Below are 27,946 nucleotides of genomic sequence, written 5' to 3'. Positions count from 1 at the left end.
TTGCTAGCTTCAGCTCGGTGAAAAAAGAATCATTGATTTCCTGTTGCTAGCTTCAGCTCGGTGAAAAAAGAATCATTGATTTCCTGTTCGACTGGTACATTTCTAAAAATTAATGTATCAAATTTTCATAATTTATAATAACTACTAAAGCAAAATATTGGATAAGAAATAATAGATTATGAAAGAAAATTGACAAATAATGCATGTCATAATCATTTATGCAAGGGCACATGAATAATTCACGGCGGAGGCATTCATTCTCATTCCCAGATTAGAGTAAATTCAACCAACAAAACTTAGGGTTTGAATTACGACTAGTTCTCCACTTAAAACGTCAAAACTGACGAACGACATTCTTATAAAGATTAAAAAAACTAAAAAGAAAAAAAAAAACAACGCAAGGCTTATAATTCGGCGATACAAGGAGACATAAGACGTTACACTAGGAGCAATTTGTTTCCAAATGAATCATGCAGTTTCTCCCCTCAGTCCCTTTTGGCGAAGTCATCAGTCATTGTAACCACCTCCTCCCTGGTATGAACTGGAGCGATTATAGCCGGAACTGCCTCCGTCAAAACCACCACCACCACGAGACCTTTCAGTCGCGAAGTTCACTCTAATGTTACGGCCATGGAGATCCTAATTACAAAAAATGAACAATGTAAGAGAACAGTAAAGATATTATTAACCCACAACAGAATCAACTGGAACTGGTGGTTGAAATATCACAAAAGCCCAATATAAATTTGCATTCTTAATACGAATGTTTACCTGTCCATCCAGCGCTTGAATAGCACTGGAAGCCTCCTCGTTCGCGGTGAAGGTAACAAACCCAAAACCTCTGGATCTACCAGTATCACGATCAGTTATCACCCTCGCTAAGACAAAGGAAGACATACACAAAAATCAGATTCATTCACCAGCTAGAGGAAGTGCCCCCGAATATTACTAATCTCACAGCAAGTTTAAATATAATTCAATTTTTCGAATACAGATGATGAGCAGCAGTGCGTATGTATGTACCCTAGCAAACAAAAGTTTTTTTTTACTCAATTATGCTTTATTAGATAAGTTTCCTGCACACCTTCAACTACTTCCCCATACTTGTCGAACGCCTCCTTCAGACTCTGGTCATCAGTACCATAAGAAAGGCCTGCAAAACAAAGCAACGGATCTCAGGTAAAGTCTCAATAGACCACCAAGGTGTAAGAAAGAACAGAAGAACGGGAATTCTAGCTTACCTCCAACAAAAACTTTCGAGCTTGACATTAATCTAATACTTTGAAAGATAGACAGTTTGGAAGGTTGCAAATCCGAACGGATCATTGATGCAGAACTCTTGCTAAATATCTTTCCAACTTTACTAAGAAAAGCCATGTTGACGACCTGAAACGAGTATTAACCCAAATAAATAAATAAATTCCAGAGGGAACAAAAGGTAGTTGTGCAAGATAACACTACGCTACAAATATTTTGAACTTTCTATGTACATCGACTCCATAATCGAAAAGAAAGCTTTAGGTTTATATCAAATTCAAACAGTCTCAACCAGAGCAAAAGAACGCTGGATCACAATCAGAATCAGAATCATTCTTAAGCAGAACATATATACCCGGAACATTAAAGAAGTCTTACATGTCGAAATCGAAAAGACACAACACAAAAGAAAAATGAAAGAAACGCTTCCAATCACATAATATCTAGGTTCAGTGAGGAGAATAATCTAAGTATTTCTTCAACTGGACTCATAAAAAATCACCACAGAAAGACAAAAGATCTAAAAACAAAACACAATCAGTCAAAACCTAGAACAAAAAGTAAAAAAGATACAGAAACATGAGAATGAAAATGAACACCATTACAAAACAAGAAAAGAAAAGGAAAGGAACAAGAAATCGGACGTGAAGATAGAACCTTTGTTGTCTCTCTTCGCTTCTTTCACAGTCGAGCTTAAACCCTAGGCCTCCAATTCGAGCAGGGTTTATGACAGCCGAATCATTGGCAGAGCGATTTAAATAGAAGCTAAAGCTTGTATATGAACCGTTGGATAATGAAAGGGAGAATCGAGGCCGTAGGATGAGAAAGATATTGGTGGGGGCTTTAAACCCTAAACCCAAAAGTTATGTAAAATTGCTATCGTACCCTTGGAAACTCTTCCCGTTGATATTTGCCCCTTTCTCTCGAATGTCCTTCCATTTGTACCCTTTTACCCCCTATATAAAAATATCTCTAAATTTTAAAATACATTTCAATTATATTATTAAATATCTAAAAAATTTCATTTTAACCATTAACTTTAAAATTATCATTAAAAATTAAATTAAAATAATTTATTTTTGTCAAAATTTCAAAATCTAGAGGTATAATTAAATCATAACTCAACTTCACGATTATTTATTGTAAAATTTAAATCGTTTCATTTTTTAATTAAATGTAATTTTGTATTAAAATAATATATCTTTTAAATCTTGGAAGCTCATAAATGCTTTGTCCGGCTTATAAAAGTGGGTAGACTGTGTTTTCGAATTGAATTACAATGACTACTAAATTATAAGAATTGACGCGAAATGTCAACAAGTCAATGCGACGAGAGAGATGATCATGGAAGTTGCAGGGAAATCTAGTTTCAATTTCAGAGCTTGCGATTTTCATCTTCAATTTCTCTCTATAATTCATCACCGACCTTAAGCAACGTAAGTTCATCGTCTTTCCCTTTCGTTGTTCCCATTCGTTCTTAGACTTTCTCTCCCATTTTTCTTCATGTTTCTCAACGAAACTCGCTTCTGTACGAGCAGAAGAAACCGTGTTTTTCACTCTATAATTGATGGAGTAGTTCTTTGTCTTTTGCGATGCTGATTGGAGTTAGTTCAATGGAGTTTGAATTTCTTGGTGTTTTATCGGCTGTTTTCTCTTTTCTGTGGCTTGGTCTGAGTTTGCATGTCATTTCTGTCGAAGAGCGGTGTGATTAACGGCCGATTAATTTCATCTTGTTTTCTGAAGATTGTTGAAGTTTTTCCTGCCGCACACAGAATAAAATCAGGCATTCTTTTAAATCTTAGTTCTGAGTCATTAACTGTTCATATTAGGAATTCGTGCTTTCGGTTTCTTCTCTTTTGGTTGTATCAGGTTTTTTTAGCTTGATAAATATTTGCTGAACCTGTCATTTATTAGCGTTTGGTCCTTGGTCGTTTCTTGTCTTGTTTAGATGTCAATTCTAGAGGAAGCCTGCTGTAGGCTGCAGTATTCGATATTTTCGCGGTAATCAGTTACCATTTTCATGTAGAATTATTTCTTCCTCCCGCTTCTTTAGGTCATAATTCTGAACTTCGATTCTTTGTAGAGAAGCCAAACTACCGGCTAACCGAGACCAAGTCGAAACTCATGAAATTTGTTCTGTTTGCTGTACCGACCGATTTGTTATACTTGGCTACTAGGTTGGGAAATATGAGTGTTATAAATCCATAGATGGTAGATTACAGAAAATTAGAAATGATCGGGGAATTATGAGAGTGAACTTTTGGTTCGAAAGCGCTTTCTGATTTCACATGTTGATTTCTATCTTTCTTCTTTGTCAGATGGGGGACTGCGAATCAATTATACCAACCTCTGAAGGAGAGCAGCATGTCATAGCTGCATTTCAGCACCTAGCCAAGTTATTAAGAACAAGCCAGAACGTGAATGATGAATTGAAAAGGCTCCTTATCGATCTTGATTCTCATTTGACTTCCATGACTCTGTATACTCATTTACAGGATGGGAAGTTGAATGAACTAGAATCGAGATTCAAATCTGCTGAGGAGAAGATTAGGAGATGGGAATCTAACGAATCCATGATATGGGATTCTGGACCCAAGGAAGCTTGTGAGTATATGAAGGCTGTTGATGAAATTCATAAAGTTCAGGAAGGTCTAATAAGTCTGCCAGTAAATGACGGTAGGAAGCAGAAGGATCTTCTTTCCCAAGCTGAGTCTGTCATACAGTTCGCAATGTCAAGGCTAGAGCAGGAACTAGTCCATATTCTTGCACAACACAAACTATATTTTGAGCCCAACTGTGTTCCCTTCCAGTCTGGTGGGTATGATGTTCTCTATAACGAGTCCTTTGCTTCACTTGAGGACAGTTTGGAGGAGGAAACTTCCCAGAGAGAGAGTATTCCTGCTGTATGTATAGTAAACATGGTCCATCCACACGTGATCCCTCATCTTAAATCCATCGCGAATGCTATGTTTACTTCAAATTATATTCAGGAATTCTCCCTGGCTTTTGTTAGAATGCGGAAAGATGCGTTGGATGAGTATTTGCTCATTCTCGAAATGGAGAGGCATAGCATCGGTGATTTGCAGACCATGGAGTGGGATGTCTTAAACGTGAAAATCAAGAAATGGATTTGGCTAATTAAAGTTGTTATTCGAGTCTACCTTGCTAGTGAACAAAGACTTTGTAACAATATATTTGAAGGCTTTGGATCTTATAGTGCAACCTGTTTTGCTGAAATTTCAGCAACTTCTATGCTCTGCCTATTGAATTTTGGCGAGGCCATAGCTATGACAACTCGTCGACCGGAAAAGCTGTTTCGCTTCCTTGACATGTACGAGGTCCTGGAAAATCTTCTTGGGGATATAGGTGCATTATTTTCAGAAGACACAGAAATGGGTTCTTTTCTCAAAGCTGACTTCCATAATCTTTTCATGAAATTAGGTGATTCTGCAAGGGCCACGTTTGTAGATTTTGGAAGTCTCATTGCACGTTCCATATCAACAAGCCCTTTTCCGGGTGGTGGTGTTCATCATCTCACTAAGTATGTTATGAACTACATTAGGACCCTCACTGTCTACAGAGACTCGCTTGTTTTCCTTCTCCGAGATGAGGCAGCAGATGGCTTAGGTCCAGCTTCTGAGCTGCTGAATGAAATCAATAGTATGCCTTGCCCATTGGCTTTCCACCTTCAGTCGATCACTTCACAGTTAATATCCAATCTGAACAACAAATCCAAGTTGTACAATGATGATGCTCTACGACATATTTTTTTAATGAATAACATTCATTATATGGTTCAAAAGGTTAAAGGTTCTGAACTCAGAGCCTTTTTTGGAGGTGAGTGGATACGAGAACATAACAGAATGTTACAGATCCACGCCAACATCTATACGAGAGTCACTTGGCAGTCGGTTATTTCTCTGCTTAGGCTTGATGGTGATGGAACCAACACTCCGAAGGCAGTTTTTAAAGAAAAGTATAGGGCCTTCAATGTAGCTTTTGAGGAGATATATAAGACCCAAACTGGATGGAATGTCTCAGATCCTGACCTACGTGACGACTTGCACATTCTAACATCAAATTGTGTAATTCAAGCATATCGATTCCTCCGCAACTTAAAGTCTCAATTTAACTGTGAAAAGTACATCAAATACACCATCGATGATCTGAGCAAGCATATACTGGATCTCTTTCAAGGCTCACCGCGTTTGTTGCAAAGTTCACGCCGGAGATGAAAGCTTCTGCTGGTAATGGTTTTAGAATTCATTTGCCCATTTCCACGTTCATATCTTCATTTTCTGGCTGTCTTTTTAGGCACTTCTTATTTATATTGTTTGATAGCTGTCATTCATGCTCAAGACTCTAGCCAAATATTCAGAGTACCTACGGTACCTATTCTATTCGTTTATACTGAATCCTAATTTCGTATATGAAAGGTCACAAATATTGATTATCATCAGCAGTTTTGTGGGAGAAACCGCCGACCATAATACATTTTCTTTTTCTGTTTCCTTTCCTTCTTCCTCTTCCTCTTTTTTCTTTCTCGTCCTTTCTCCCCTTCTCCATCCATTTGTCAATTCCATCCTTCTAAGATTATTAAATTAACTTCAGAGATAACATAATATAATCATAGACGTATCAAGGGGAAGAAAGTTAAATCGACTTATTTTATACATTTTGAAGCTCCTCGCTCCAACTCTTGTTATCTAAATCCAAAACTAGTTAAAACAGAGCTAAATATTAGGAAGATCAGATCGATGCCATGAAGATTGAAGCAGAGTTGAAGAATTCTGAAACTATCCAGTTACATTTCAGAATAAAGAAGAGTCATCAAACAAAATAAAGAGCTGAGATCAGAGAGCCAACTGTGTTTCTTTTCTTTATTGATTCACAATTCTATCCTATCCTGGTTTAAACGTCATGCCCCATAAATTTCTACAATGTTGTTGTCCAAATGAAGCCAGGATAAGCCCAACCTTATGTACATACATTGTGAATTGTCTGTCCTAACGACTTCTATATGAATTTACCATCAAGGTAATTTTCTGCAATAAATCTGATGCCCTCTGTTCATCCGAATCATCTGAAGGGAGATTAGAGGTCCAGTTCTTAAAATGATGGAGACTGCCTGTAAAGTCGGTGAAAAGCCCGTCGACGCCTATCGTGTTGATCCAGTAATCAAATTCCTCATATGGATCTTGATGGAAGTTGAAGTGGATAAAGTTATACTCGTTTCGAAAAGTATATGGATGCACCTAAAATGAAAATCGCACCATAGAACCATTTAGTTTTTAGAAAATTAAGTTTTATAAATACCACTTCAACTTCAAGTTAAGTTTTGAAAACTAAGTAATAAAATAGAAAACTATAGACAAAATGATTCTCAAACGGGACCTTATACGTAAGTGAACTCTGTCGGACTTTAACCATTTATAAGATTCAACTAGCATTCGATTCCAATAAGACATCCAACCACATTCCATCTATGAATATGAGGTGTAAGGGATTTGACAGAAAAGTATATTTTACCTGAAGGTTATGGGCATGTGCTCGGGTAACAAGATCCGTAGGTGTTAGGATATAGTTGTTTACTGCAGGAACCACAGTATCCTTCCAGGGTCCAATTCCAACCACATAATTCTTTATGTACTCAAAATAGCTATCAGAAGTAATTTCCCAATATGTCTGCACATGAGCCAAAGAAGCTTATTCAGATTAGTATGAAATGAGCAGAGAAAATTTGTCAAGAAGCTCTCCAAAATGAGCAGATTCAGCAACCACAGAACGTCCTATCTCGTTCGACTGAAGTTGGAACCTTAGGTTGATTGATGAACTTCTAAAAACACAAGAAAAATGCTCAAGGTTTGAAGTACCTGATTTGTGTCCTGTGTTGGAATTGTAGTATCATCGATCAATAGGATCTTGGGCAGGTCTGTAAGATTTGATATGTGTATTATGGATGTTGGAGCAAATGATTGAATAAATACAGGTTGTTTCAACCAGTTTTTTGACAAATATGAACCTTGGTATCCATATTTTTTCAAAATCTCAACAAACTTGTCCTCGAATCTCTTACCGTCTCCCCATTTGACCTGTGCGCCTTGCCACTCAAGTATTAGGCTTCAAAAGTTTTGGTACAAAGGAATCATTAAGCCACCATTGTATTATAAACACTGCATCTTTGGGGTTTATCTCATGAGAAGTAGATCAATAAGCAATATACAAAACTGTTTGGAAGTGTTTGCTTTAGTATTAGAAAACTTACACGCTGGTTAATAAATACTGGATTTTTAATCTCCGGGTATATTCCAACAACTCTCGGTGCTTGCAGTGCAATTTCAATGAAGTCCTCAAAAGTTATAATTGAAAATTTTCCTGGGTACATCATTTAGAGAGCATGCCTTGATTAGTATCATGCAAAACGAGGAGGCACCAGAAGTCAGGTAAAAGATTTTCTCATTAGTCTTTCAAACTAGTGCAAATCTAACCAGAATACTATTCTGTCGTACATTTGGGAAGTAATAACATTCAGATAACAATTGATGGAGCCTGGAAACTGATAAACTCACATAAAGAGAAGGCTGCTAAAAGAAGAGATCTCCTACCATTATATTGTTGATCTCTATAAGGAAATCTCTGCTTCACCCTCAATGACTGTAATTCTTTTAGTGTGAAATCAACTGCATATAATCATTTAGAACCCTTAGAAACACCATGAAATGAGATTGTAGTATTATAAGGATGCTAAAATAGATTTAAAGCAATATAAGAAACAGAGTTGTAAATGTGTATGCATAAAATTGAATATACAGCCACCATACCGGTAAAAAAACCAGTGATGTTAACTCCTTGGACTTCATATGTTCTTTTACGATTGGCAAACTTTCTATATTTTCCAACATCAGTAGTCTCATCAAGGGTAACATCATGGAAACATATAAGAACTCCATCTTTGGAAGATAAGATATCTGTCTCGATGAAGTCTGCACCCTCTTCTATAGCTCTCTGAAGGAGAAATCCTTGGTCAAAACCAGATTATTTGAACATAGAAGAAAATTGAGTATAGGAAGCACATATTTCAACTACTCTACACAAGAACGGGCACTAGATCATATGATAAAACAGGGCACAGACATAGGAGATCAGTGCCTACAAATCCCATGTATTCAGATTTTTAGGAAGAGGACCCACAAGCTTCAGGGTGTAACATGGAACTTCACTAATGTGTAACGTGTAATGTGTAATGCTATGTTCTTAAAATCTAACAAGCAGCCCATTGGGTCTCAGTTCCAAGCAAATGAAAACATTTGACCTGCTTCCACTAATTGCACTATCTTCCAAGAAATAGATGATTCATTATTGAACCTTGAGCTGACTATTATGAGCGGGATTATGGACACAACAATTTCAAATGTTAAGTGAACAAGATATTAGAAAGAATAGATATATAAATAGATGTGCCCACCTTATATGCAGGAAGGGTTTCTTCGGGAAATTCTCCATTTGAACCTCGATGAGCAATATTATAAGGACGAGTGGTTTGAAGAGGTTGTCTAGTTCCTTCAAGGAACCTACTATGAAGTGGATACAAAGGCCTTGCAGCACCCCCAACAAAAAGAAATAAAACCAACACGTGAAAAGCGAAGCCTGCCGCATCAAAGAAACCAAAATTCAATAATCAATTGTTGGTCAAAAGTTTAGCATATCAGCAACTTAGCATACATTATAAAGCAGTGAACACCTAACCATCCTATAATGCTGGCAGGACATAAAGAACTTGGAGTTGTGGAGTTCAGGATTATTGAGAGGAGTAGTCCCACATTGGCTTATTAGGAGAAGATCATGGATTTATAAGTAAGGAACACTATCTCCATTGGTATGAGATCGGTTGGGGAAACAAAAAATAAAGTCACGTGAGCTTATGCTCAAAGTGGACACTATCATACCATTGTGGAGAGTCGTGGTTTCTAACATGGTATCAAAGTCATGCTCTTAACTTAGTCATGTCAATAGAATTCGTAAGTGTCAAACATAGAAGTTGTGAGTCTCGAAAGTGTAGTCAAAGGTGACTCAAGTATCGAACAAAGAGTGTACTTTGTTCGAGGGCTCTAGGGAAAGAGTCGAGCCTCGATTAAGGGGAGGCTGTTTGAAAGCTCCACAGAAGGAGGCCAAAAGGAAGGCTCTATGGTGTACTTGGTTTGAGGGGAAGATTGTTGAGGATTATTGAGAGGAGTAGTCCCACGTTGGCTAATTAAGAGAAAGATCATGGGCTTATAAGTAAGAAACACTATTACCATTGGTATGAGGCTTTTTGGGGAAACAAAAAATAAAGCCATGAGAGCTTATCCACAAAGTGGACAACATCATACCATTGTGGAGAGTTGTGGTTTCTAACATGGTATCAGAGCCATGTCCTTAACTTAGCCATGTCAATAGAATCCGTAAGTGTCAAACATAGAAGTCGTGAGTCTCGAAAGTGTGGTCAAAGGTGACTCGAATATCGAACAAAGAGTGTACTTTGTTCGAAAGCTCCAAAGAAAGAGTCGAGTCTCGATTAAGGGGGACTGTTTGAATGCTCCACAAAAGGAGACCAAAAGGAAGGCTCTATGGTGTACGTTGTTCGAGGAGAGGATTGTTGAGGATTATTAAGAGTAGTCCCACATTGGCTAATTAAGAGGAAGATCATGAGTTTATAAGTAAGGAACACTATCTCATTGATATGAGACATTTTGAGGAAACCAAAAATAAAATCACGAGAGTTTATGCTCAAAGTAGACAATATCACACTTGGCGGGACATAAGAACTTAGAGCGCTGCGGCGTTCCATGGGGTCCAATTACCAACGCACCAAATGTTGATTAATAGGCATTTGAAGTTACATTTTATGAAACAACATTCCAATTCAAGGACTATTTTCCAAAATTTGAACCTCCTTTCCATAGATGGAGCAACCAAGACAGTTTGAATCTAATACATAAAGATGTAGACTCTTTCATCACATATGACCATAAGAACATGCATGAGCTGCTCTGTAAATGCAGCAGTGCCACCAAGTCAGAACCCTCAATGCAGAGACACGGGTAACAATTTTAGAAAAGGTAAGAAGTCTGGTCTTCCAGAGGGCAATATGATAAAGAAAAATCCATAGGAAGTTACCTTTTTACATTTCCAACCATGCAGACGTTACTGTAATTATGAGAATGCCATGGTATCATTTAAAAACAAGCAGCCTCATGAGGCAAATGCATGAAAAATGAAGTAGACTACTCATTATGGCTCATCAGGGAGCAAAACCGGGAGGCAAAACAAACAAAAAAACAAACCAACTTCACCCTAAACGGTTCAACTTTTGACTCAATCACCAAATCTCTCCTTTCCAAATCCAACAAGAAGACGAACGGAAAACCAGAAAAGAGACCCACAAATCAAACGTTCGTTCCCCAAAAATCCCAGCTCCAAATAAAAAAATCGATACCAAGGAAAATAACAGAAAATACAAATGGAAATGGCTGAGGATCATGACAGAATAACTAAAAATTGTATCGGAGATTGAAGCTTACAGAGTACGGCGGCCATGGCTTTGGCCATATCTCTGCTTCTCCGTCGTCCTTAATTTTTCCCCAATTTTTCCGACGGAACCTCTTCTCCGGTTGAACCTTTTTATAGGGGCTTTTGTATTCTAAATCTCAGCCGTTCGATTACACTGCGGATCTTACAGGCTGCTTGAGATTGTTCTTGTTTTCATGATTATGTTTAAATTTAATTCATTTTCCAATTTTAATTAAACGCCAGATAATTTTAGCACATACATGTATGTATGTATGTATGTATGTATGTATGTGTATATATATATATTTATTTTATTTTTCTTGATATGGATGGCAAATAAGCCATTGGATCCTTTTTGGGTTTAGTTTAGATATTAGCCAATCGAGGGAGTGGGTCCGTGTACTTGTGGAGGTGGTGACGTGTCAAGTAATGATTGGATTACAGTAAGTCAATCATTAAACAAAAGCGGGCTTCAAGGAGCTATTATAAGATGCGGACACTAACACTGAACGCTTTCCTATAGATGTCCACGTTTCGACACGTGGTTCGTTTGTATGCATCTTTATTTTATTTATTTCAATAATATATTTTAAAACAATTTCATACTTTTAAGTTATAAATCAAAATTAGATTTTTGTATTTCCAATCAATTTTCAATTTATTTGTATATTGTTGATTTTTCTAATTTCTTTTATTGGTATTTATTTGTAGGATTTTTTAGATAAACTAAATGTGTTTTATAAGAAATTTTTTTAATTTTTTTATAAAAATAAATTAATTTAATGTTACACTTTTGTATATTTAAAAAATTTTGAATTTTTTTATAATATTGAAAGATTAACTCTTGAAACTTTTTAAAAGTTGATTGATATTTTGTTAAAAATTAATTTTTTATTAATTTAACTTAGGAAACTAAATTTAAGATTCATTAAAAATATATATTTAAAAACGGACCGTTAAAAATGCATACACTAAAATCGAACCAAACTTTAACGTACGTGAATCAAAATAGTATCTTGTCATAAATTACGGCAAGTAGAAATTTATGTAAATTGTCGCTTCTGGATTCGATTAGATTCGATTTCAACACTTGGAAGATGATAGAACAAAAAAACAAAATTTTCCATTTCGATACATGGCGGGTTTGTTGGTTTGTTTAGTTCGGGAATGATTCCAAATTATAAAATTTTAAATTAAGTCTGCTTGTATCGACTGTGAATCTTCTCACGTAATTTCTTCATTACATCCGACTTCATAATTTAAAAGTAGTTTGAAGGAAAAAGAAAAGGATGGAGATAATTTCACAAACAACCCTTTTTTGTATTAGGGTAAAGATAGAAAAGAGTACAACTTTTGAAATGAGTATTGCTGATATCTGTGTGGACAATTGCTGATATCTGTGTGAATGAATAATCACTAAAAACACATGGATTCATGTAATAAAAAAGGGTTTAAGGGTGGCTGTGTTTTGGAGGTGCACAAGAATGGTAGAAGGAAACAGCAATAATCTCATTAAGTTGATGTGGGGAACCCTCAATGTTCTTGGTGTGTTCTTCCCTTATCCCTGAAACCAAACAGCCAGAGGGGAATATATGAGAAGAAGAAGAAGAAGAACATTTTCAAGTTTGTTTTAGAACGAGTAATTAATCAACCAAAATGGAGAACTTACAATGCAAATGAGGTACAGCAAACATGGATGTGTTTCATGGGGTTAGCCACCTCCCTCCCACCAGCATGTCTCACAAACTCTGCAGGAGTAAGAAAGCTTCCATGGCACACACACACTATGCAGATTTGTCCCCTCATGTACTTGTACAAGAACCCTTCTACCTTCCTCCCGTTCGGCCCCTCCCCGATTGTCGACACGCTCGGCATCATCCTCATCACATCCATCCCTCTCTCCCCTCCCATCCAGCCATTGGAAACTCTAGCTCTTTTCGCTGGGTTCATCTGTGGCGGGATGTCGAGTTTTCTTGATGCCATTGTTTTTGAGTTCACTACTGGCTCTCTTTCAGTTGATTCCAGTGATGATTGAGAACTGGATGAGCCCTTTGTTGATCCCACACTTCCATATCCTGTCAATGAAAATCAAACGCAGCTGATATTATCGTTCGATATCGACTCGATCGAGAGAATTCGGCGTTATTATCCAGTTCTTCAGCTAAAGAGAGCAACTAGAATCCCATTTGACAATTTGAAAGGCAAAAACTCAATGATTATGAGAGGATCAACAAAATCAGTCTTGCATGGATACATATAAGAGGTTTATTAGCAAGATAAGTAGCATCAGCCATGAACAAACACTTGAAGATGAGTTTTGAACCATTTTCCCCATTTCAAAAGGGAAATAGTTGATTTCAGCTCCATGCTAAGACATCATCACTAAGATAATCAAGTGTTCATACTTCCCTTTTCCATGCATTTCAGCTTATGAATCATCCAGCAAATTCAACTGTAAATTGCTTTAGAGGGTGAAGATTGATCGATTTAAAGAAGAACATAGAACAACAACAACAACATCTGAGCTGAAATCAGCTGATTAAAAAGCTTTGAAAGAAGAAATTAAAGAAGGAAAAGAGTGAGTGGGTATACCATCCATTGTATAACTCCGGAAGAGGGTTCCATGGTTGGATTTGATCCTATCAATCGCACGACATAGGGCAGGACTTTTTGCAGCAGAAGCGGCAGCCCAAGCTGCCATTTCAGAGGCCGATGGCGGCGCCACGGCCGACTTATCATCCTCCGCCGCCGCAACTGCTCTGCCATACCTCTGCTCCGCCAGCCTCTTTCTAGCCTCCAGCCTTCTGAAGAATTGAAACTGCTTGAGCTTCATCCGACTGAGCTCGTCCGTCTCGACCGGAAGAGAGCAAGATCTCGACAAGGAAAGAAACGAAGCCGCCTGCCTCCGCATATCCCATTTCCACGCCTCTGAGTTCTGAGAAATCATTCCAATAACCGAAGAGGATCGAGTTAAGGAATTCTCCTTCGGCTTGGCACTAGAAACCCCACCAACAGAGAGCCTAAGAGTAAGGTCCGGCGGTTCAGAATCAGAAACCTCCCTTCCTCTTTTCATCTCCGGCGAGAGTCTCAGCGTCAGGTCATCCGCACATCCACTACCTGCTTCCCTCATTGAACAAAAACAACAAAAACAAGAACAACAGGAAAAACCCAGAAAAACCCAGAAACCAGAAAATCAAATCAGAAACAGGGCTGATTGATTTGAAGATTTCACAGAAAACCCAAACCCCAAGACAATGAAGGGAGGCAGAAGTGTGAAAAACTGAGAGAAGAAGAGGGTGTTGAAATAGGGGATCAAAAGCAAGAGAGAAGACGAGAAACCCAGAAAATAAGGGGAAAAATGTAAGGGGAGGTTTCATGGAGGAGTCCACGTGGTGATCAGTGGTGAGGGGTTCACATCGTGTACGGTTAGAGTGAAACGCAGGCGCTGGCGAGGAGAGTGTTCTCAAGTTGCAGGTTGGGGCTCCAATCACCCACTCCCACCACCTGCAACCAGCCGTAATGTTCTCCCCTTCTCCAATTTCTGGCACCTCTTCCTCCTTCCTCCTTCCTCCTTCCCTCTCTCTTATCTCATTTTCATCTTTTATTCAACTTCCCTTCCCACACACACCCCTCCCTACATTCAATTTCATCAACCTCAATCAAATTTTAGTATTTTTTTTCTTTTTTTCCTTTTGTGTGCAAACGGTTTGACGTATGCACTCGAGCCGTTTATCATCACAATAGTCGTCAAGTGGGAGTGCAATGATGTATACACTTGAGCCGTCCAAATCGGTACACTTGAACCTTATTCTTACATACAAAAATTCAATTAGACACTCACCATCTATTTTCATTGTTTACTTATTTCACAACATTAAAAAGTCGTTCTTCAACTCTTTTACCGCACACAAAAAAATAAAAGCTCTGCCCTCCAAAATTAGAGGCGTTACATAAAAAAATTAGATAACCCAAATTTAAGATTATGAATTTATTTGGATTAAATTAACATGAGTCGAGTTTAATCCAATTAACTCAAATTTAAAAATAATATATATTAAAATGGAAGGGTAAGAAAATAAATAAATAAATATTTTTATTAAAAATACAACTTAGTATTTGGATGGATACTTGATTTTTATCCATTGAGTAACCGATACAATTTTTATTTTCATAAAATTAAAAAGAAATATATATAAAAACAATTTTAATAAAAGGAAGGCAAAAAGGAGTGGAAGAAGAACGTGAAATTTGGGTGGCCGTATCAAACGGTGGCTGTTTTTTAATTGAGAATTAGTGGGGACGGAATTTAAGAGAGAGAGAGAGAAAGGGGCATTTTGGGAACTGTGCCCCCAAACACTCTGTTCGATCCTCTATCTGACACGTGTCCATTACTGGGATTTTGTAACAACCCCTCCACGCGCTGTCTTGTTCTTTTTCTTCCCCTCGTCGGCGCCCCTTCATCAATATTATATTTTAAATAATAAATAAGAATTACAAAACATCAAAATATTTATTACATTTTCATTTTATCATTTTGTAATTTTTTAAATTAAATTATTCTATTTAATTCCCTTACTAGTAGATACTATACGATAAAAAGGCCGAAGTTAGTTATGATCGAGTCCGTTATGTTTTTTTAACGGATTTTAATTATTATTAAAATATTATTATATAAATTAATTAATTAATTTTTCATTTTATCTTGTACTAAAAGAAATGGGCATGAAATCTGATAGAATAAAATTTAATTAAAAAAAAAAAGTTGATTTTGAAAGGGACATTAATATAAAAGGAAGCATGAAAATCCATTAAAATAGACCGTATCAAGAGTTGAGGAAGACATGCCAGCCCCATTTGGCTATCTATCCACATGGACATTTTACAATCTCATAATTTCTTTTTTATTTCTCCAAAGAAAATTACAAAACATTATTTTTATTCTTTTATTTGCAAACAAATTAAATTAAAACAAACCAATAAATAAATAAAACAATAAATAAAGTAGGAATTAGTTTTGGTAGCAAGGAATATTTTGTTTTATTCTATTTTTAAATAATTTATTTAACAGAAATTATGCATTATATTCCGTGAATAAAAGGAGCACACAGTTAAGTTTTATTAGAGGATTAAATTTATAATTTAATATAAAAAAAATACTGATTTTTGTAAAACAAAAAAAAAAACATGAACTTTATAGAAAATAAAAGGTAAAATAATTATGAAAATTTGTTGTTTTTCTTCTTTTTTGAACGTGATTTGCGAGGGATAAAGAAATCAACTTTAACGTTCTTCGTTAGTTTCTAACGTATTCTTGATTTGGGCGCAAAATTGCAACTTGGCGCAGTTTAGTTTCACTTTAACGGACGATTGCGAGAAATCAGGTGAAAATAATCGCGGCGCCACGTGGTGATTTCGATTGGACGTGGGGACAAGAGAGGAGTGGGGCCCAGTAAGGAGTGGAAGTGGGACCCGACAAGCAAGTTGAGAGTGGATTTACAAGGTCAAAAAAGAAAACCAAGGAAAATTAAAAAAAAAAAAATGTATATATAGTAAGACACACGTGGCTTATTATGGAAGGGATAGAATGGGAACCACATGCTGCCACTTGGCAACTTGCATGCTACGTGTCAAGAAAAGCCTCGTACGGAATGACGAGGCATCAACTTGATTTGTCCCCCCTATCTGACAGGTTTGTCACAACATACCAGGCTGGTTGGTGTCTCACACGCGCCAACTATCGAGTGTGGACCACTTCCAATTTTTTCCATAACTCACCTTTTATTCATAATTAATTGTCAATTAAATTTTTATTTTTGTGTTTATTTGATATTTTAATTTAAAAAATATTGAAGGCCACGTTAAAAAGATATTGTTCTCCTCTCAAAATTAAAAATATCTAGAACTTTTAATGAAAATTATAAATAATAAATTTTTAATATAGTTTAATCCTAAATTAACTATGAAAATTAAATTCAAATTAAATTTATATATTAAAATAAATTAAATGAATATTAAAGTACAATAATCAAAATGATTTTTTCGGGTACAAAATGGTAATTTCATTGCATCGTTGTTGGTTACTTAGTAAAAAAAAAAAAAAAACGTTATATCCATAACATTCTTTAAAATTATTATTAATTGGATAAATAGAGAACAAACAAATTAGATAATCAAACACGTGATAATTAATAAGCTACGCGACATCTACTTAGATGGTGATTAGGTCAATCATATGTTCGATTTTGATTGGATATTGAATATGAATCTATGACGAGCATTTTTTAAGACATAATTATTTAATTGAATTTTCTAAAACGTAAGTACCGTTTAGCTGTATGCAATAAATGCATAGAAAAGAATATAAAATTTGAAAAGCGTTTAGTTTGACCATCCAATATTCTAAATATTAAGACAAGTTGCAACTCGGAGAAAAGAAAGATAAAATATAATATTATAAGAGGATTTTGTATAAAGATTTAATAAGATATATCCATAGACAAGGTAAAGTGGTCACATAGGATGGAATCATGAAGACTTTGGTAATTATTAAAATAAACACAGAGAGTATGATATGATAGGATTCTCCACAATAAACAATAAACTATGAAGCAAGTTGATTTAAATTAAATATAATGGGTAATCAATCAATTAGCATCAAATCAAGTGGCAACTTCAATATCAACTTGGATTAGTGCAATTTAATTAAGTTGATTAAGCTAAGATTACAATTCTGCAATTTGATTAATTACATAAATTAAAGCATATCTTTGACTCAATCTATTTAAAAGGAGAATTATGCTTACTGGATTAAACATAAGGCTATGACTTTATATTTTGCCAGTGATGTATAAAATTATTCTCATGACTGCACTGTTTTTTTTTTCTTTTTCTTTTTGCATTTAAAAAAGTTTACAACTTATCATCTTTATTAAATTAATGATTGATGGTGAAAAGAAAGGAATATATAAAATTTTGTGATTATTTCATTCTCATCTGCTTCGTGAGAGTAGCAAACAATGGAAATTAAGATTTTTATTTTTAATGAGGAAAATTTATTGGAATTTCATCTAAATTAATTTAAATGAAAAACTTGTTTGAATGCCTATCAGGCCCTATGAAGGTCCTTCATAAAAGATGAGTGTATGTGCAACCGTAGAGGACGGGGAATACGGTTGTAATATTCTACCCACTTAAACTATTCATCATATTCATCGTCCTTGATGATTTTCTTTGGAATACAATTGTAAGGAATACAATTGCATTTACAATTGTGACACAGAATCTTCATCTAAATCGTATTGAAAAAGACCCTTGGAATAAAAGAAGTGTATGATTTTCAACATTTTGGTGGGGGAAACGAAAAGGAAGATGGAGGGAATAGGTGGGTGGGCCGATACAGACAAGTTTAAAGCAATCCACTTGCTTGGTTAGCTGCTTTGGTTTCAAACAGCAGCAAGTTGTATGGACAAACTTGCTTTTTGTCTCTCCTACTAACCCCATGTTTCCCTGCTTGTTCTCACAAGACCAAATAGAGATTGTTTCTATCTATGATTTTCGTAAATCATGTGTTGAACTTTGTACCCTTGGCAAGGCTGTGATGGATGATGAATTTGCAGAACGGCCTTATAACACACCCATCCTTGCAAAGAAACATCAATGATACTTAAAATACTTTGAATATTCATAATCTATACATGAAAGTAGAGTCCACAAAGGTTTAAAGATTATACTGAGAAAGCAAAAAAGAATTGATCTCTTTCAGGGCAGGGAGGGAAGAAGGAAGGCAATAGTTTTCAAGGTTTAATCAAGTGTTTTGGATTTCAGATTTCATCTGTCCATCTGATTTAGGTGACAAATAGTACGTTTAAAAAAGGGTCTACTTCAAAGAGAAAAGGGGAGAACACATTCTCATCAGTTGCAGCATTACCAAGAGAAACAAAATTGAAACTTCCTATCTGAAATTGAATAGAGCTGTAACGAACTCAGAAATAGAGAAAAGTTATGAGATAAGAATTGCTGCCCTCTCGTGAACTCTCTCTCATATTGCCATAAGATCACCATAATTCCGCATGAGAAGGATGGATCCTGCAAACATTCCAGCAGCACGAAGCAATTTCTGCAACAACAAAGAGGAAGTTGAAATTCGATTCCATACAACACAACCATACTAAGGAAATGTTGTGTGTTGGTGCCTGAGATTTCAAGAATAACAAAGATACTTCTCTTTCGAAGTCAGTGTTTACAGCAAAAAAGAATTGACATAAGCAAGACTTTACAAAATCTTAGTTAAACCATACTCTCCCAAGTTCCAAATAATGAATTAAGGCAATAAAACTACTCTCTTTGTAACCCTTCAAGGCATTCATCCCTCTTCTTAATGCCGAAGCATTCCTTCAATGCATTCAAATTTCAAATTTAGCTGTAGCTACAGCCATGATGCTTATTAGAAATGGAAAAACACCATAATGTTCAGTTTTATGTTTTAGGTTCAATAAGATAGAATGATGCATGTCAACAGGAACAAGAGATAAGACCGTTATCATGCATTGGCAACTCTTCCCAAAACTTAGAGAACTTTCTGCACGTTATTCACTTTGAATCAACATTAGGCTAAGGGTAGCCTCGAGGCCTTTCCTCTTGAAGAGGCGATTCATAGGCCTTGAGGTAGTATAGGCGTAAGCCTCAGAACCATCAAGTTTTGCTACATACATATAATAGTTGTATAAAAATGTATGTGTAAATATATATATGAACGACCCTATCCGCTTAAATAAAAATTATAAATGTCATCCTTAACATCACCACTATAATCAATATAGGATTGACTTATTCTATAATCTTTTTGTCTTCAATGTTATTAAATCTTAGGTAACAAATCTATTAATAGGTTAAATTGCCCCAACTCATGTATTAACATTCTACACAAGGAGGAACATTTATATTGTAGAAGACTTGAACAAATTAATTTCATTCTTCAAATCATTACGCAAGGCATTAAAAACTTTTAGCCTGAGTACGTTATGATCATGGAATGAGTCTAATAGCCCAAATAAGGGGCAAGTCTCAAGGCTAAAAATGTTAAGAGCCTTGGCTTGCGTTAAAACATCGATTCAAATGAGAAGGAAAATGTCAGAGAACCAACCCAAATCCATTACATTCAACTCTCCCTTCATTCCTCCCAGCTCCTACAAAGCATATTATACAGGTGCTAAAGACAGGCAAACCTACCACTCGTTTGAAATGATCAAAAACCAAAAAAATCTTTGTTTTCAATTACGCAGTTTAAAAAATGAGAGAAAAAAAAATGAAAAATGAAGAAGATCGCAGTTTGAGACAAACAAAAAGTTAAATCTACTAGCTTCATACTCTAAAATGCGCATTTCCATTAAAGGATCGACACTTTATATTATGTCGCCCTATATGAACAAAAATCTCACGATTTCTCAAACTCTCTCTGCTACCAAATAGAGCACTAAAACGGATATTTCTCAAACTTAGAACTTTATGGGAGACATAAAAAATCCAGATTAAGAAGGAAGAAAAAAAAATCGAAATCAAAATGATCGAAAGAGTACCATGTTCAAAGCCCACTTTTCCTCGTCATGAACCTGAGAATTGTAAAAGGATTTCACAGTCTCCACCGAATTCGCCGTTCCAGAAAACAGAAAATTCTTCACCTTCTTCACTGAACTCGAAGCGTCAACCATTTTCGCTCGTACTGCAGAGAGGAAGGCGTATGAGAACGTTAGGGTTTTAGGTTTTTGGGCTTGGATGAGGCATGGGAGCCAACGAATTGGCCTTGTGGACTAAGATTACGAATTTACCCTTACTTTATTTAATTTATGGTTGAAAACCATTAAAAAATTCACCACTGATTGGAAAATATTAAAAATTAAAATCGTAAGGTGTATATTCGATCTTCGAAAAATGAGAACACGTGGAGCAGTAAAATGTGAACACGTGGAAATTCAAATATCTGAATCCTCAGCCTCTCCATCACTCATGTCCATGGTGCAGGCCTCTGCAATTCTCTCAGTCAGATTCAGCCCTAACCATCGCCGTTCTTCAGAGCTCATACACACTCCCCGGCTAGAGACGCTCAGCTATGGAGGTCACTTCTTTCTGTGGCAGCAGCAGAGCAGCTTCGTTCGTCTACACCTATCCATCCAAAACGAATTCAAGAAAACAATCTCTTGATCTACGCTCCATGGCCATCGCCTCCACCAAGAAGGTCGGTTCCTCTTTCTCGCTTGCATATTTCCTTTTTATTCCTCTGAATCGCTTCAATGTCGTCGCATAAACTTAATTTCTGTAAATCCAAGACTCAAGAGCCAGCATTCTGCAGGTTAACTCGACGGTGTTCCCTCTCGGGGAGAAAGGACCGAGGAGTAGCATCTCGCTCTCGACCTCGCCGCCGATTAAACTACTGACGAGGGTGGAGCAATTGAAGCTACTGAGCAAGGCGGAGAAGGCTGGCCTGCTGTCTGCGGCGGAGAAGGCCGGGTTGTCTCTGTCGTCGATTGAGAAATTAGGGCTTCTGTCGAAGGCTGAGGAATTGGGGATTTTATCGGCGGCGACGGATCCGGGAACTCCCGGGGCGCTACTTAGTCTGAGCTTGGGGCTGTTGCTATTGGGGCCTTCGTGCGTGTATTTGGTGCCGGAGGAGAGTGTTTGGGAAATCGCGTTGCAGGCGGCGGTGGCTCTGGTCTCAGTCGTGGGCGGCTCAGCGGCATTTGCTGCGTCGAATTTGGTGTCCAATTTGCAGAGATCCAATTGAATTTCGGCTATGGAGTTTTCCTGCCGTGGGAACGAATGGTAGGTGCCACCTTTCGTTCTCCTTCGACGTCGTCGTTTTGTATATTGCAATTATTGAATATATCCTTTTCCAGCAGATTAAAATGGCAGAAAAATTTCATACATTATATGACCTACTATCATGTGTATGATTGGTTTCATGTATGAATTTACAATTCAGATTTGACACGTCGACTAAACATTTCACATGGTATATTCTAAGGTAAGATCTCGTTACTTAAATATCATATATTAAAATAAAATTTCCCTTAAAAAATATTAAAAGAATGGGTTTAACCTTTCATCTAATTTCATCAATAATTAATAAAAATATATTATGAAAATGTGAGAACTTTTTTTTTTTTTACTAATTCATAAATAAATAATAATAATAATTAAAAAAAAAAAAAAAAAAGCACAGTTGGGTTTTGGCTAGGATCTTTCGGTCGTAAAAAAATTAGAAAAGCGTTTCACAAAATTTATTGGGTATCTTTAAAAGTTTCGTTTTTTCGTCGGAAGAATTTTTGGGTTGCTCCGCTCAGCTTCGCTACCGTTCACCATGGCCAAAGCTTCTTCCTCCTTCTTCCAAACCCTAAAGCGCTACATCAAGAAGCCTTGGGAGATCACCGGCCCGTGTGCAGATCCAGAGTACAAATTGGCCGTCCCGAGTGCCATAGAGTACAGGGTCTTTTGCCCCGCCACTACGAAGGAGAAAGCGATTGTCCCTACCTCCAATCCCGAGACCGTCTTTGATATTAAGTATTACACCCGCGACCAGCGTCGCAATCGCCCTCCAATTCGACGCACCATCCTCAAGAAACCTGACGTCGAGAAGATGATGAAGGAGACCAAGTTCGACCCTGCTGACTTCCCCAAAGTCTATCTGACTGCCGCGATCGAGGAGGATATGAATGCCCGTGGAGGTGGTTATCAAAAGTAGTAAGGTAAGTCTTTTATGTTTCATTTTTTCCCCGTTCAACAACCGATTACGTATGTGGTGATCTTTGGATTTAGGTTTTTGGTTTGGGATCTCGTTGGTCATTGATCGAATGGTAAAGGCATCTTAGGGTATGAAGTTGAATTTATCAATACCTCATGCATTATATTGCTATTCTGTTCTTGGCTTACCCCCCGCCCTCGTAAAGGTAGTCTGATTCATCTTCTTTGCACAAGTCAGTAGTCTGTCAATTACGTAAGTTGTGCGTTTGCTGTTGGTGTACTAGTCATCCCTTTTGTTTAAAATGACATAGGTTATTTTCGGATCATTGTCAATGCAGATGGTAGGAAAGCTGAATACATTGCCCCTTAATAAACGGTGGATCTGAGGGCTAGTCCAATTTCTGGTTCATAATATAAGCAGAACCTTAAAGATCTAGGAAGTGATTTTGGCTTTATAGCTTTTTGTTTTTGAATTTTGATCTTTTAGGATTTGGCTTTCATTCCTTGGTTGTTCTTTGGAAATGTCATATGATACATACAACTTATATTGAATAAAATGCTGCTATAGTTGTATGTCACACGTTTCTTGAAGTTCTTAGGATAAGTGAAACCCGCTACTTTTGCTGCGTAAATCAAATATGCTATCCTGTTTTATCCCTAGCCATGGTTTCCGACTCTTGGACAATTTCTTTGTCCCATTTTCTGCTCTTAGGGATTTAAGTATAATCTAGGTCCAGGCTGTTTATGCACTACCAATATAGGACACGGGAAGGGATACAACTTTGAATATTTGGTCTCTACCGGAAAACCAGTAATAATCACTCCTTTTCAAAAAAGAAAAGAAAAGAAAGAGATAGAGAGAGAAAGAAAAAGAGGAAAAGACAGGTTGAACAACTAATAGCCTTTCTTAATTAATTTGGATAGTTACAAGTGAAGTTATAGAAATTCTTTGTGGATGCAGTGTTCCTGTTCTGTATAGACGTTTGGCTATTTATTGCCAGGCAGGCAGTGTGATGTTCAGAAATTCTTTGTGGTCCAATGAGCTATCATGTGAATGAATATTGCGTGAATTTGTGAGTATAAATGAGAAGGATCTCAAGTCAAAAAGCATGGAACCCTTAACTAGACTTATGATACGATCAAGAGTTTATAATACCATCACGAGACGTGAAGTTTGATATTCCAGCACTATAGTCGGTATGAGTGCTAGTAACACATCGGTCAATTCTAAGAGAAGAACCAATAATAAGTACACCATAAGAGGTGTGGAGAGATGAGCTGATGATTTTCCGTCTATGAGGCATTTCAGCCAATCGTGAAGGAACGCCCTTGCTGACTCACGAAGCAACAAAAGGGGGGAAGTTGGGACGAATCTTGGATCACGCTTGAGAAGGGTGTTGCATGAGGACAAGTATTGAGAGGAATACGACACAAGAATAAATTTTCACTAGTAGGTGTGGTAGAGAAGGGAAATTATTGTATTGGTATGACATATGTAGTTGTTAGTAGAGTTTGTGAATCGATGTTTGACTTATCAGCAAGTTAAGACAACAAGATAAAGACCCTCAAAATTAGCGCAGCCCTCGAGCATCCCAAAGTGGAAGTGGGAGGACATGGCAATAGATTCTATTTTAAGCTTGCCAAAGACAAGGGAACATTGCACAGTGATTTAGTTCACCATTGACAGACTAGTGAAGTCGGCACACTTCATACAAGGAAATCCACCTATTTAATAGACAGTGGATTTAGGTCACCATTGACAGACTAGTGAAGTCGGCACACTTCATACAAGGAAATCCACCTATTTAATAGACAAGTGGACATGAATGTACTTAGAGGAGATAAGGAGAATGGCACAGTTTTCCAGTGTTCATAGAGCAGAACATGGATACTCCCTTGTGTTGAAATTGTAGAAGAAATATGCGAACATCGGAAGGAAAGAACTCAGATTTGAAATAGGAGATGATGTATTCCTTAAAGTTGCTCCTATGAGAGGGATATTGAGGTTGGGAAGAGAGGAAAGTTTAGCCGTTGTTTATTGGACATTTGAGATCTTGGAACGCATGGGCTGGTGGCAAAAAGGCTAGCCTTACCATTGACGCACAATGTGTTCCACATGTCTATACTTAGAAAGTATACCACCGTCCCAATTGCACGTCATCAATTACGAGCCACTACCTCTACAACAAGACTCAAGTTACTAAAAACGACCTATGTAGACTTTTGTAGTGCGTGTGAAAGCTCTATACGCATTGTCCTATGAACTGAAATCTTTGACTAGGTATCCATATTTAGATCGCTATGCTATGTCTCTATTCCATCTATTTGTGATGTATGCGGTTATACAGGGACGATTGAGGGTTCGCCAACTAACCTCTTATTGTGAACCTAACTCAATTGTTAGGGGTCCGGATAACCATAGAATTGGCATATGATAGTTTATGACGTATGACTGTACCCTGTGGGGACTACGGTAAAGTTTGCCAGTTAGCTTCCTGTAGTGAGCCTGTCATGAGCGACGTAGGTCCACAGCTGTACCTTACGAGTTGGTTACGACTATTGTTCATGCATATGAGTTATGGGGTTATACGAGGATGGTTAGGGGTTCGCCAACTAGCCCCTAATTGTAAACCTGACTCGATTGTTAGGGGTCCGAATAACCATAGAACTAGCATATGATGTTTTATGATCTATGATTTGTGCTTTGTGGGGACTATTAAAAAGTTTGTCAGTTAGTTTTCTTTTGGTGAACTTGCCACGAGCAGCAGGGGTCCAAGCTGCACCTTAGAGTTGGTCGAGCCTTAGCATGCATGAACCCTATGAGATTGATACTGAGGTCGCGCCTCGAAGACTTAGAGATATGATGATGAAAGGACTAACCCGGAGACCTAAAGAACTTAAGAATGTTCCGAGGGCTAGAGGTTCAGATATAGGACCAAGAACCAAGAAAATCGAACGAGTAAACCTAGGGTGTAGCCTAGGAAGTGCCTATACTGGGGAACAAACCCCCAAATTAGAATAAAACACCTTTTGATGGGTACACAAAACCATGGCTTAGGAATAGGCGGAGATTTTTGTAGTTATTAACATTGGATTGGAACTTCTTTTGTCTCCCCATTTCATCATATCAATGAAGGGGTACTGACTGTTTCCTAGAAAAAAGGACAACTTGATATTAATATTTTTATATCATTAAGAACATAAATGCGGTCTAGTGAATTAATTTTATGAAGTAAAATGACTTTTATTTTGTAATGCTATTGCTTGTAATGATAGTGTGTGCTAGTTTTCTGACATAAATAAGTTGTTCCTGTTTTCATCAGGTTTGGTAGGTTTCTATAATATTTTCATGACCTGCTTGCTGCATTATGGATTCTTTCCTCTTGTTACCCAGTCTTCTGCGTGATTTTTGTTGCTGTTATTCCGTTGCATTCTGATCCCAGTTGTTTTATTGTCTAATAATAGTCAATTTTGATTGCAAATTCCTGTAAATGACCATTATTAACTTCAGAATTTTTATCAGGTTCGTTGTGCTCTGGGAAATGTTCTCTCCAGCTTGTATTCTTCTACTCTGCCTGTCTTTGTTAACCTGAGAGTGGGTTTTTTAGATATAGTTGTTTGTACGCCTAGTCTATACCTCAAGACAAGACATGGGATTTGGCGTCAATAAAGTACATCTCCTCGAACTCATTCAATTTTTTTGTTTCTTTTGCAATGTTATGTGCTTATACTACAACCATTTGCAACAATGTTGCACCAGGAAACACTTCCATTGCTCCTGAATTTTAGGACATTTTCTTGCATATCAGTATTGTTATATCCTGAGCTTTGTGTTATTTGTCTTTGACTGCAACAATAACAAGGCTGGGATTTTAATCCCCTGGTCATATGAATAAAGAATCATGTTATGTGGATATTGAGGGATTTTGGTAGTTGGCAACTAGGATACGTAGGAGGGTATATAGGTTGCTCAAGTATGACATAGACCCTGTGGACTGTGGAAGAAGGTAGAGAAAAGAAAGGAGAGGGGTAGTGGATGAACCACAACAACCGTGTTTGATACCTTCCTTGGGGCAAGGAAGAGGAGGCGTGTTTAGGAACCAATAGCATAATTTTAAGGTTATTTTATTTATTTTTGTAATCTCATCTTATAAATCCAAATCTATTATTGTAGAATTTAGTTTCCTTTAATAACCCATTTGATTTTTGAAAACTAAGCCAAAATTGAGGTATCTTAATAAGTCTATGGCGATATAATTGGTCCTTCATCTATTCACGTAGCATGTCCATTACCACACAATTCACCTTTACCTTTGAAACAAGCTATAATATACTCTGAAGTCACTCTCAAATGACTCTAAATTTTCCTACCCTATTTTTTCTTCCGTATAAGGGCTCTCTTCTACACCTCTTTACGAACCCTAATTAATAAAGCTTTTAATTCTCTTGTTGACTTTTAGCCATCATATCAATGCAAGCAAATAAATACTCATTAGTAAAATATGATGCCTAGTTCTCAATGTTAAACAAACAATTCTTCTTTATTCATTCTCCCTTCTCCCCTCGTATGCAATTGTCGAATCCTTCACTTTGCTGCTAATTTGTGTTCTCTCTCTTATCTGATATGGGTTTGTTGTAATCCTGAAAGCCATCTGGTTCGAAGAAAAGGGAACTTACAGATCATTTTTTGTATCATTTTATTCTATAAGCTCTGTTTTGAAGAAATGACAGGAAGAGTAAATAATATGATCTCAAGATTGAAGCCAGAGGGCGTTCATGTTGAAGCAAAACAAATGGAGGGCAAAAGGAAGAAGGGGCCTTCAAGGCAAGGGCCATTTCTTAGAGGCAATCCAAGAATTTTTAGAGTTTCTCCTTTGTTTGGAGGAAAAGACAGGCATAGCAAAGTTTGCACAATGAAGGGCTTAAGAGACAGAAGGATTAGGCTTTCAGCTCCCACTGCTATTCAACTTTATGATTTGCAGAACAGACTTGGCCTCAGCCAACCCAGCAAAGTCATAGACTGGCTGATTGATGTCACAAGAGTTGATATTGATAAGCTCCCACCACTCCATTTTCCAAAAGATTTTGACCCAAATGCCTCGTTTCTTCATCTTGATATTGCAGATGCTGCAGCGAAGGCCAAACATGAAGAAACTGGGATGCTTTTGCTTCAGAAGTTGTCTCCTTCACCCAACAATGCTTCTTTTTCTGCTCTTCAGCTTCAAACCAACGCCATGACTGAAAACTGTTGCCATTTTGACCCTCCAAGCTTTCCATTCCCATTAATGGATCAGGCCAATCCAGCTTCATTTTCCTCGCCTTCTGAGCAGTTGCTGTTCCGTCCATTGACGATGCCACCCGAAGTTTCTTCTTACCTTCGTAACGGTGGAAATTAATGTTGTGCTTG

General features: G+C 37.1%; 8 protein-coding genes across 11 annotated transcripts; 4 read left to right on the top strand and 4 right to left on the bottom strand.

Moving 5' to 3' along the window:
* Window positions 1-238: 238 nt before the first annotated feature.
* On the bottom strand, window positions 239-2,050 carry LOC111431328 (glycine-rich RNA-binding protein 3, mitochondrial-like). Of its 2 annotated transcripts, none has more exons than XM_023067927.1 (5): window positions 1,915-2,050; window positions 1,242-1,386; window positions 1,085-1,153; window positions 772-878; window positions 239-639 (listed from the first exon to the last, which is right to left on the bottom strand). In XM_023067927.1, the coding sequence occupies exons 2-5, from the start codon at window positions 1,375-1,377 to the stop codon at window positions 508-510; spliced, it is 444 nt and encodes a 147-aa protein (XP_022923695.1). In that variant the 5' UTR covers window positions 1,378-1,386; window positions 1,915-2,050; the 3' UTR covers window positions 239-507. The 2 variants fall into 2 exon arrangements, with proteins under 2 accessions (XP_022923695.1, XP_022923696.1); XM_023067928.1 differs by having other exon boundaries at window positions 1,902-1,953.
* Window positions 2,051-2,545: 495 nt separating this feature from the next.
* On the top strand, window positions 2,546-5,766 carry LOC111431322 (exocyst complex component EXO70E2). 2 transcript variants are annotated; one of them, XM_023067913.1, is made up of 2 exons: window positions 2,546-2,693; window positions 3,576-5,766. In XM_023067913.1, exon 2 carries the CDS (start codon window positions 3,576-3,578, stop codon window positions 5,490-5,492), a length of 1,917 nt encoding a protein of 638 aa, XP_022923681.1. In that variant the 5' UTR covers window positions 2,546-2,693; the 3' UTR covers window positions 5,493-5,766. The 2 variants fall into 2 exon arrangements, with proteins under 2 accessions (XP_022923681.1, XP_022923682.1); XM_023067914.1 differs by lacking the exon at window positions 2,546-2,693 and adding an exon at window positions 2,715-3,040.
* Window positions 5,767-6,037: 271 nt separating this feature from the next.
* LOC111431326 (glycerophosphodiester phosphodiesterase GDPD6) lies at window positions 6,038-10,960 on the bottom strand. Its single transcript, XM_023067925.1, has 8 exons — window positions 10,818-10,960; window positions 8,723-8,904; window positions 8,079-8,262; window positions 7,863-7,937; window positions 7,523-7,632; window positions 7,131-7,349; window positions 6,787-6,942; window positions 6,038-6,512 (listed from the first exon to the last, which is right to left on the bottom strand). The coding sequence occupies exons 1-8, from the start codon at window positions 10,843-10,845 to the stop codon at window positions 6,264-6,266; spliced, it is 1,203 nt and encodes a 400-aa protein (XP_022923693.1). The 5' UTR covers window positions 10,846-10,960; the 3' UTR covers window positions 6,038-6,263.
* A 1,142-nt stretch (window positions 10,961-12,102) lies between these two features.
* Window positions 12,103-14,444, bottom strand: LOC111431587 (ninja-family protein AFP3-like). 2 transcript variants are annotated; one of them, XM_023068270.1, is made up of 3 exons: window positions 13,399-14,437; window positions 12,476-12,881; window positions 12,103-12,370 (listed from the first exon to the last, which is right to left on the bottom strand). In XM_023068270.1, the coding sequence occupies exons 1-3, from the start codon at window positions 13,934-13,936 to the stop codon at window positions 12,340-12,342; spliced, it is 975 nt and encodes a 324-aa protein (XP_022924038.1). In that variant the 5' UTR covers window positions 13,937-14,437; the 3' UTR covers window positions 12,103-12,339. The 2 variants fall into 2 exon arrangements, with proteins under 2 accessions (XP_022924038.1, XP_022924039.1); XM_023068271.1 differs by lacking the exon at window positions 12,103-12,370 and having other exon boundaries at window positions 12,472-12,881; window positions 13,399-14,444.
* Window positions 14,445-18,593: 4,149 nt separating this feature from the next.
* LOC111431705 (mitochondrial import receptor subunit TOM5 homolog) lies at window positions 18,594-20,639 on the bottom strand. The gene is made up of 2 exons (XM_023068415.1): window positions 20,382-20,639; window positions 18,594-18,922 (listed from the first exon to the last, which is right to left on the bottom strand). Exons 1-2 carry the CDS (start codon window positions 20,511-20,513, stop codon window positions 18,845-18,847), a joined length of 210 nt encoding a protein of 69 aa, XP_022924183.1. The 5' UTR covers window positions 20,514-20,639; the 3' UTR covers window positions 18,594-18,844.
* A 149-nt stretch (window positions 20,640-20,788) lies between these two features.
* On the top strand, window positions 20,789-21,725 carry LOC111431704. Its single transcript, XM_023068414.1, has 2 exons — window positions 20,789-21,037; window positions 21,152-21,725. The coding sequence occupies exons 1-2, from the start codon at window positions 20,912-20,914 to the stop codon at window positions 21,581-21,583; spliced, it is 558 nt and encodes a 185-aa protein (XP_022924182.1). The 5' UTR covers window positions 20,789-20,911; the 3' UTR covers window positions 21,584-21,725.
* Window positions 21,726-22,096: 371 nt separating this feature from the next.
* LOC111431390 lies at window positions 22,097-26,418 on the top strand (the record flags this gene model as incomplete). The annotated part of the gene is made up of 2 exons (XM_023068013.1): window positions 22,097-22,544; window positions 25,863-26,418. A coding segment is annotated over one exon (444 nt), but the record flags the coding sequence as incomplete, so codon positions are not given.
* An 845-nt stretch (window positions 26,419-27,263) lies between these two features.
* Window positions 27,264-27,935, top strand: LOC111431389 (transcription factor PCF8-like). Its single transcript, XM_023068011.1, has one exon. The coding sequence runs from the start codon at window positions 27,264-27,266 to the stop codon at window positions 27,933-27,935; it is 672 nt and encodes a 223-aa protein (XP_022923779.1).
* Window positions 27,936-27,946: the final 11 nt, after the last annotated feature.

This window comes from Cucurbita moschata, unplaced genomic scaffold (assembly GCF_002738365.1).
Source record: "Cucurbita moschata cultivar Rifu unplaced genomic scaffold, Cmos_1.0 Cmo_Scf00036, whole genome shotgun sequence".
Classification (NCBI taxonomy): Eukaryota; Viridiplantae; Streptophyta; class Magnoliopsida; order Cucurbitales; family Cucurbitaceae; genus Cucurbita; species Cucurbita moschata.
Note: the sequence above shows the minus strand (reverse complement) of the source record. Positions and strands in the feature narration are given on the sequence as shown.

Bases quoted from the DNA above. Each gene is read 5' to 3' on its own strand.
- LOC111431587 (XM_023068270.1), bottom strand. From the start codon at position 13,936: ATGAGGGAAGCAGGTAGTGGATGTGCGGATGACCTGACGCTGAGACTC. The intron at 12,882-13,398 runs GTATACCCACTC...TTTCATTGACAG, and splicing joins CCGGAGTTATACAATGGATG to GATATGGAAGTGTGGGATCA. The intron at 12,371-12,475 runs GTAAGTTCTCCA...GTTTGGTTTCAG, and splicing joins TGCTGTACCTCATTTGCATT to GGATAAGGGAAGAACACACC.
- LOC111431328 (XM_023067927.1), bottom strand. From the start codon at position 1,377: ATGGCTTTTCTTAGTAAAGTTGGAAAGATATTTAGCAAGAGTTCTGCA. The intron at 1,154-1,241 runs GTAAGCTAGAAT...TTTGTTTTGCAG, and splicing joins CTCGAAAGTTTTTGTTGGAG to GCCTTTCTTATGGTACTGAT. The intron at 879-1,084 runs GTGTGCAGGAAA...CCTTTGTCTTAG, and splicing joins GTATGGGGAAGTAGTTGAAG to CGAGGGTGATAACTGATCGT.
- LOC111431322 (XM_023067913.1), top strand. From the start codon at position 3,576: ATGGGGGACTGCGAATCAATTATACCAACCTCTGAAGGAGAGCAGCAT.
- LOC111431705 (XM_023068415.1), bottom strand. From the start codon at position 20,513: ATGGTTGACGCTTCGAGTTCAGTGAAGAAGGTGAAGAATTTTCTGTTT. The intron at 18,923-20,381 runs GTACTCTTTCGA...TTGTTGTTGCAG, and splicing joins AAAAGTGGGCTTTGAACATG to AAATTGCTTCGTGCTGCTGG.
- LOC111431326 (XM_023067925.1), bottom strand. From the start codon at position 10,845: ATGGCCAAAGCCATGGCCGCCGTACTCT. The intron at 8,905-10,817 runs GTAAGCTTCAAT...TTGATGCGGCAG, and splicing joins AGCCATGGCCGCCGTACTCT to GCTTCGCTTTTCACGTGTTG. The intron at 7,350-7,522 runs GTAAGTTTTCTA...CAAGGCGCACAG, and splicing joins CAGTATTTATTAACCAGCGT to GTCAAATGGGGAGACGGTAA.
- LOC111431704 (XM_023068414.1), top strand. From the start codon at position 20,912: ATGGAGGTCACTTCTTTCTGTGGCAGCAGCAGAGCAGCTTCGTTCGTC. The intron at 21,038-21,151 runs GTCGGTTCCTCT...AGCATTCTGCAG, and splicing joins CCATCGCCTCCACCAAGAAG to GTTAACTCGACGGTGTTCCC.
- LOC111431389 (XM_023068011.1), top strand. From the start codon at position 27,264: ATGACAGGAAGAGTAAATAATATGATCTCAAGATTGAAGCCAGAGGGC.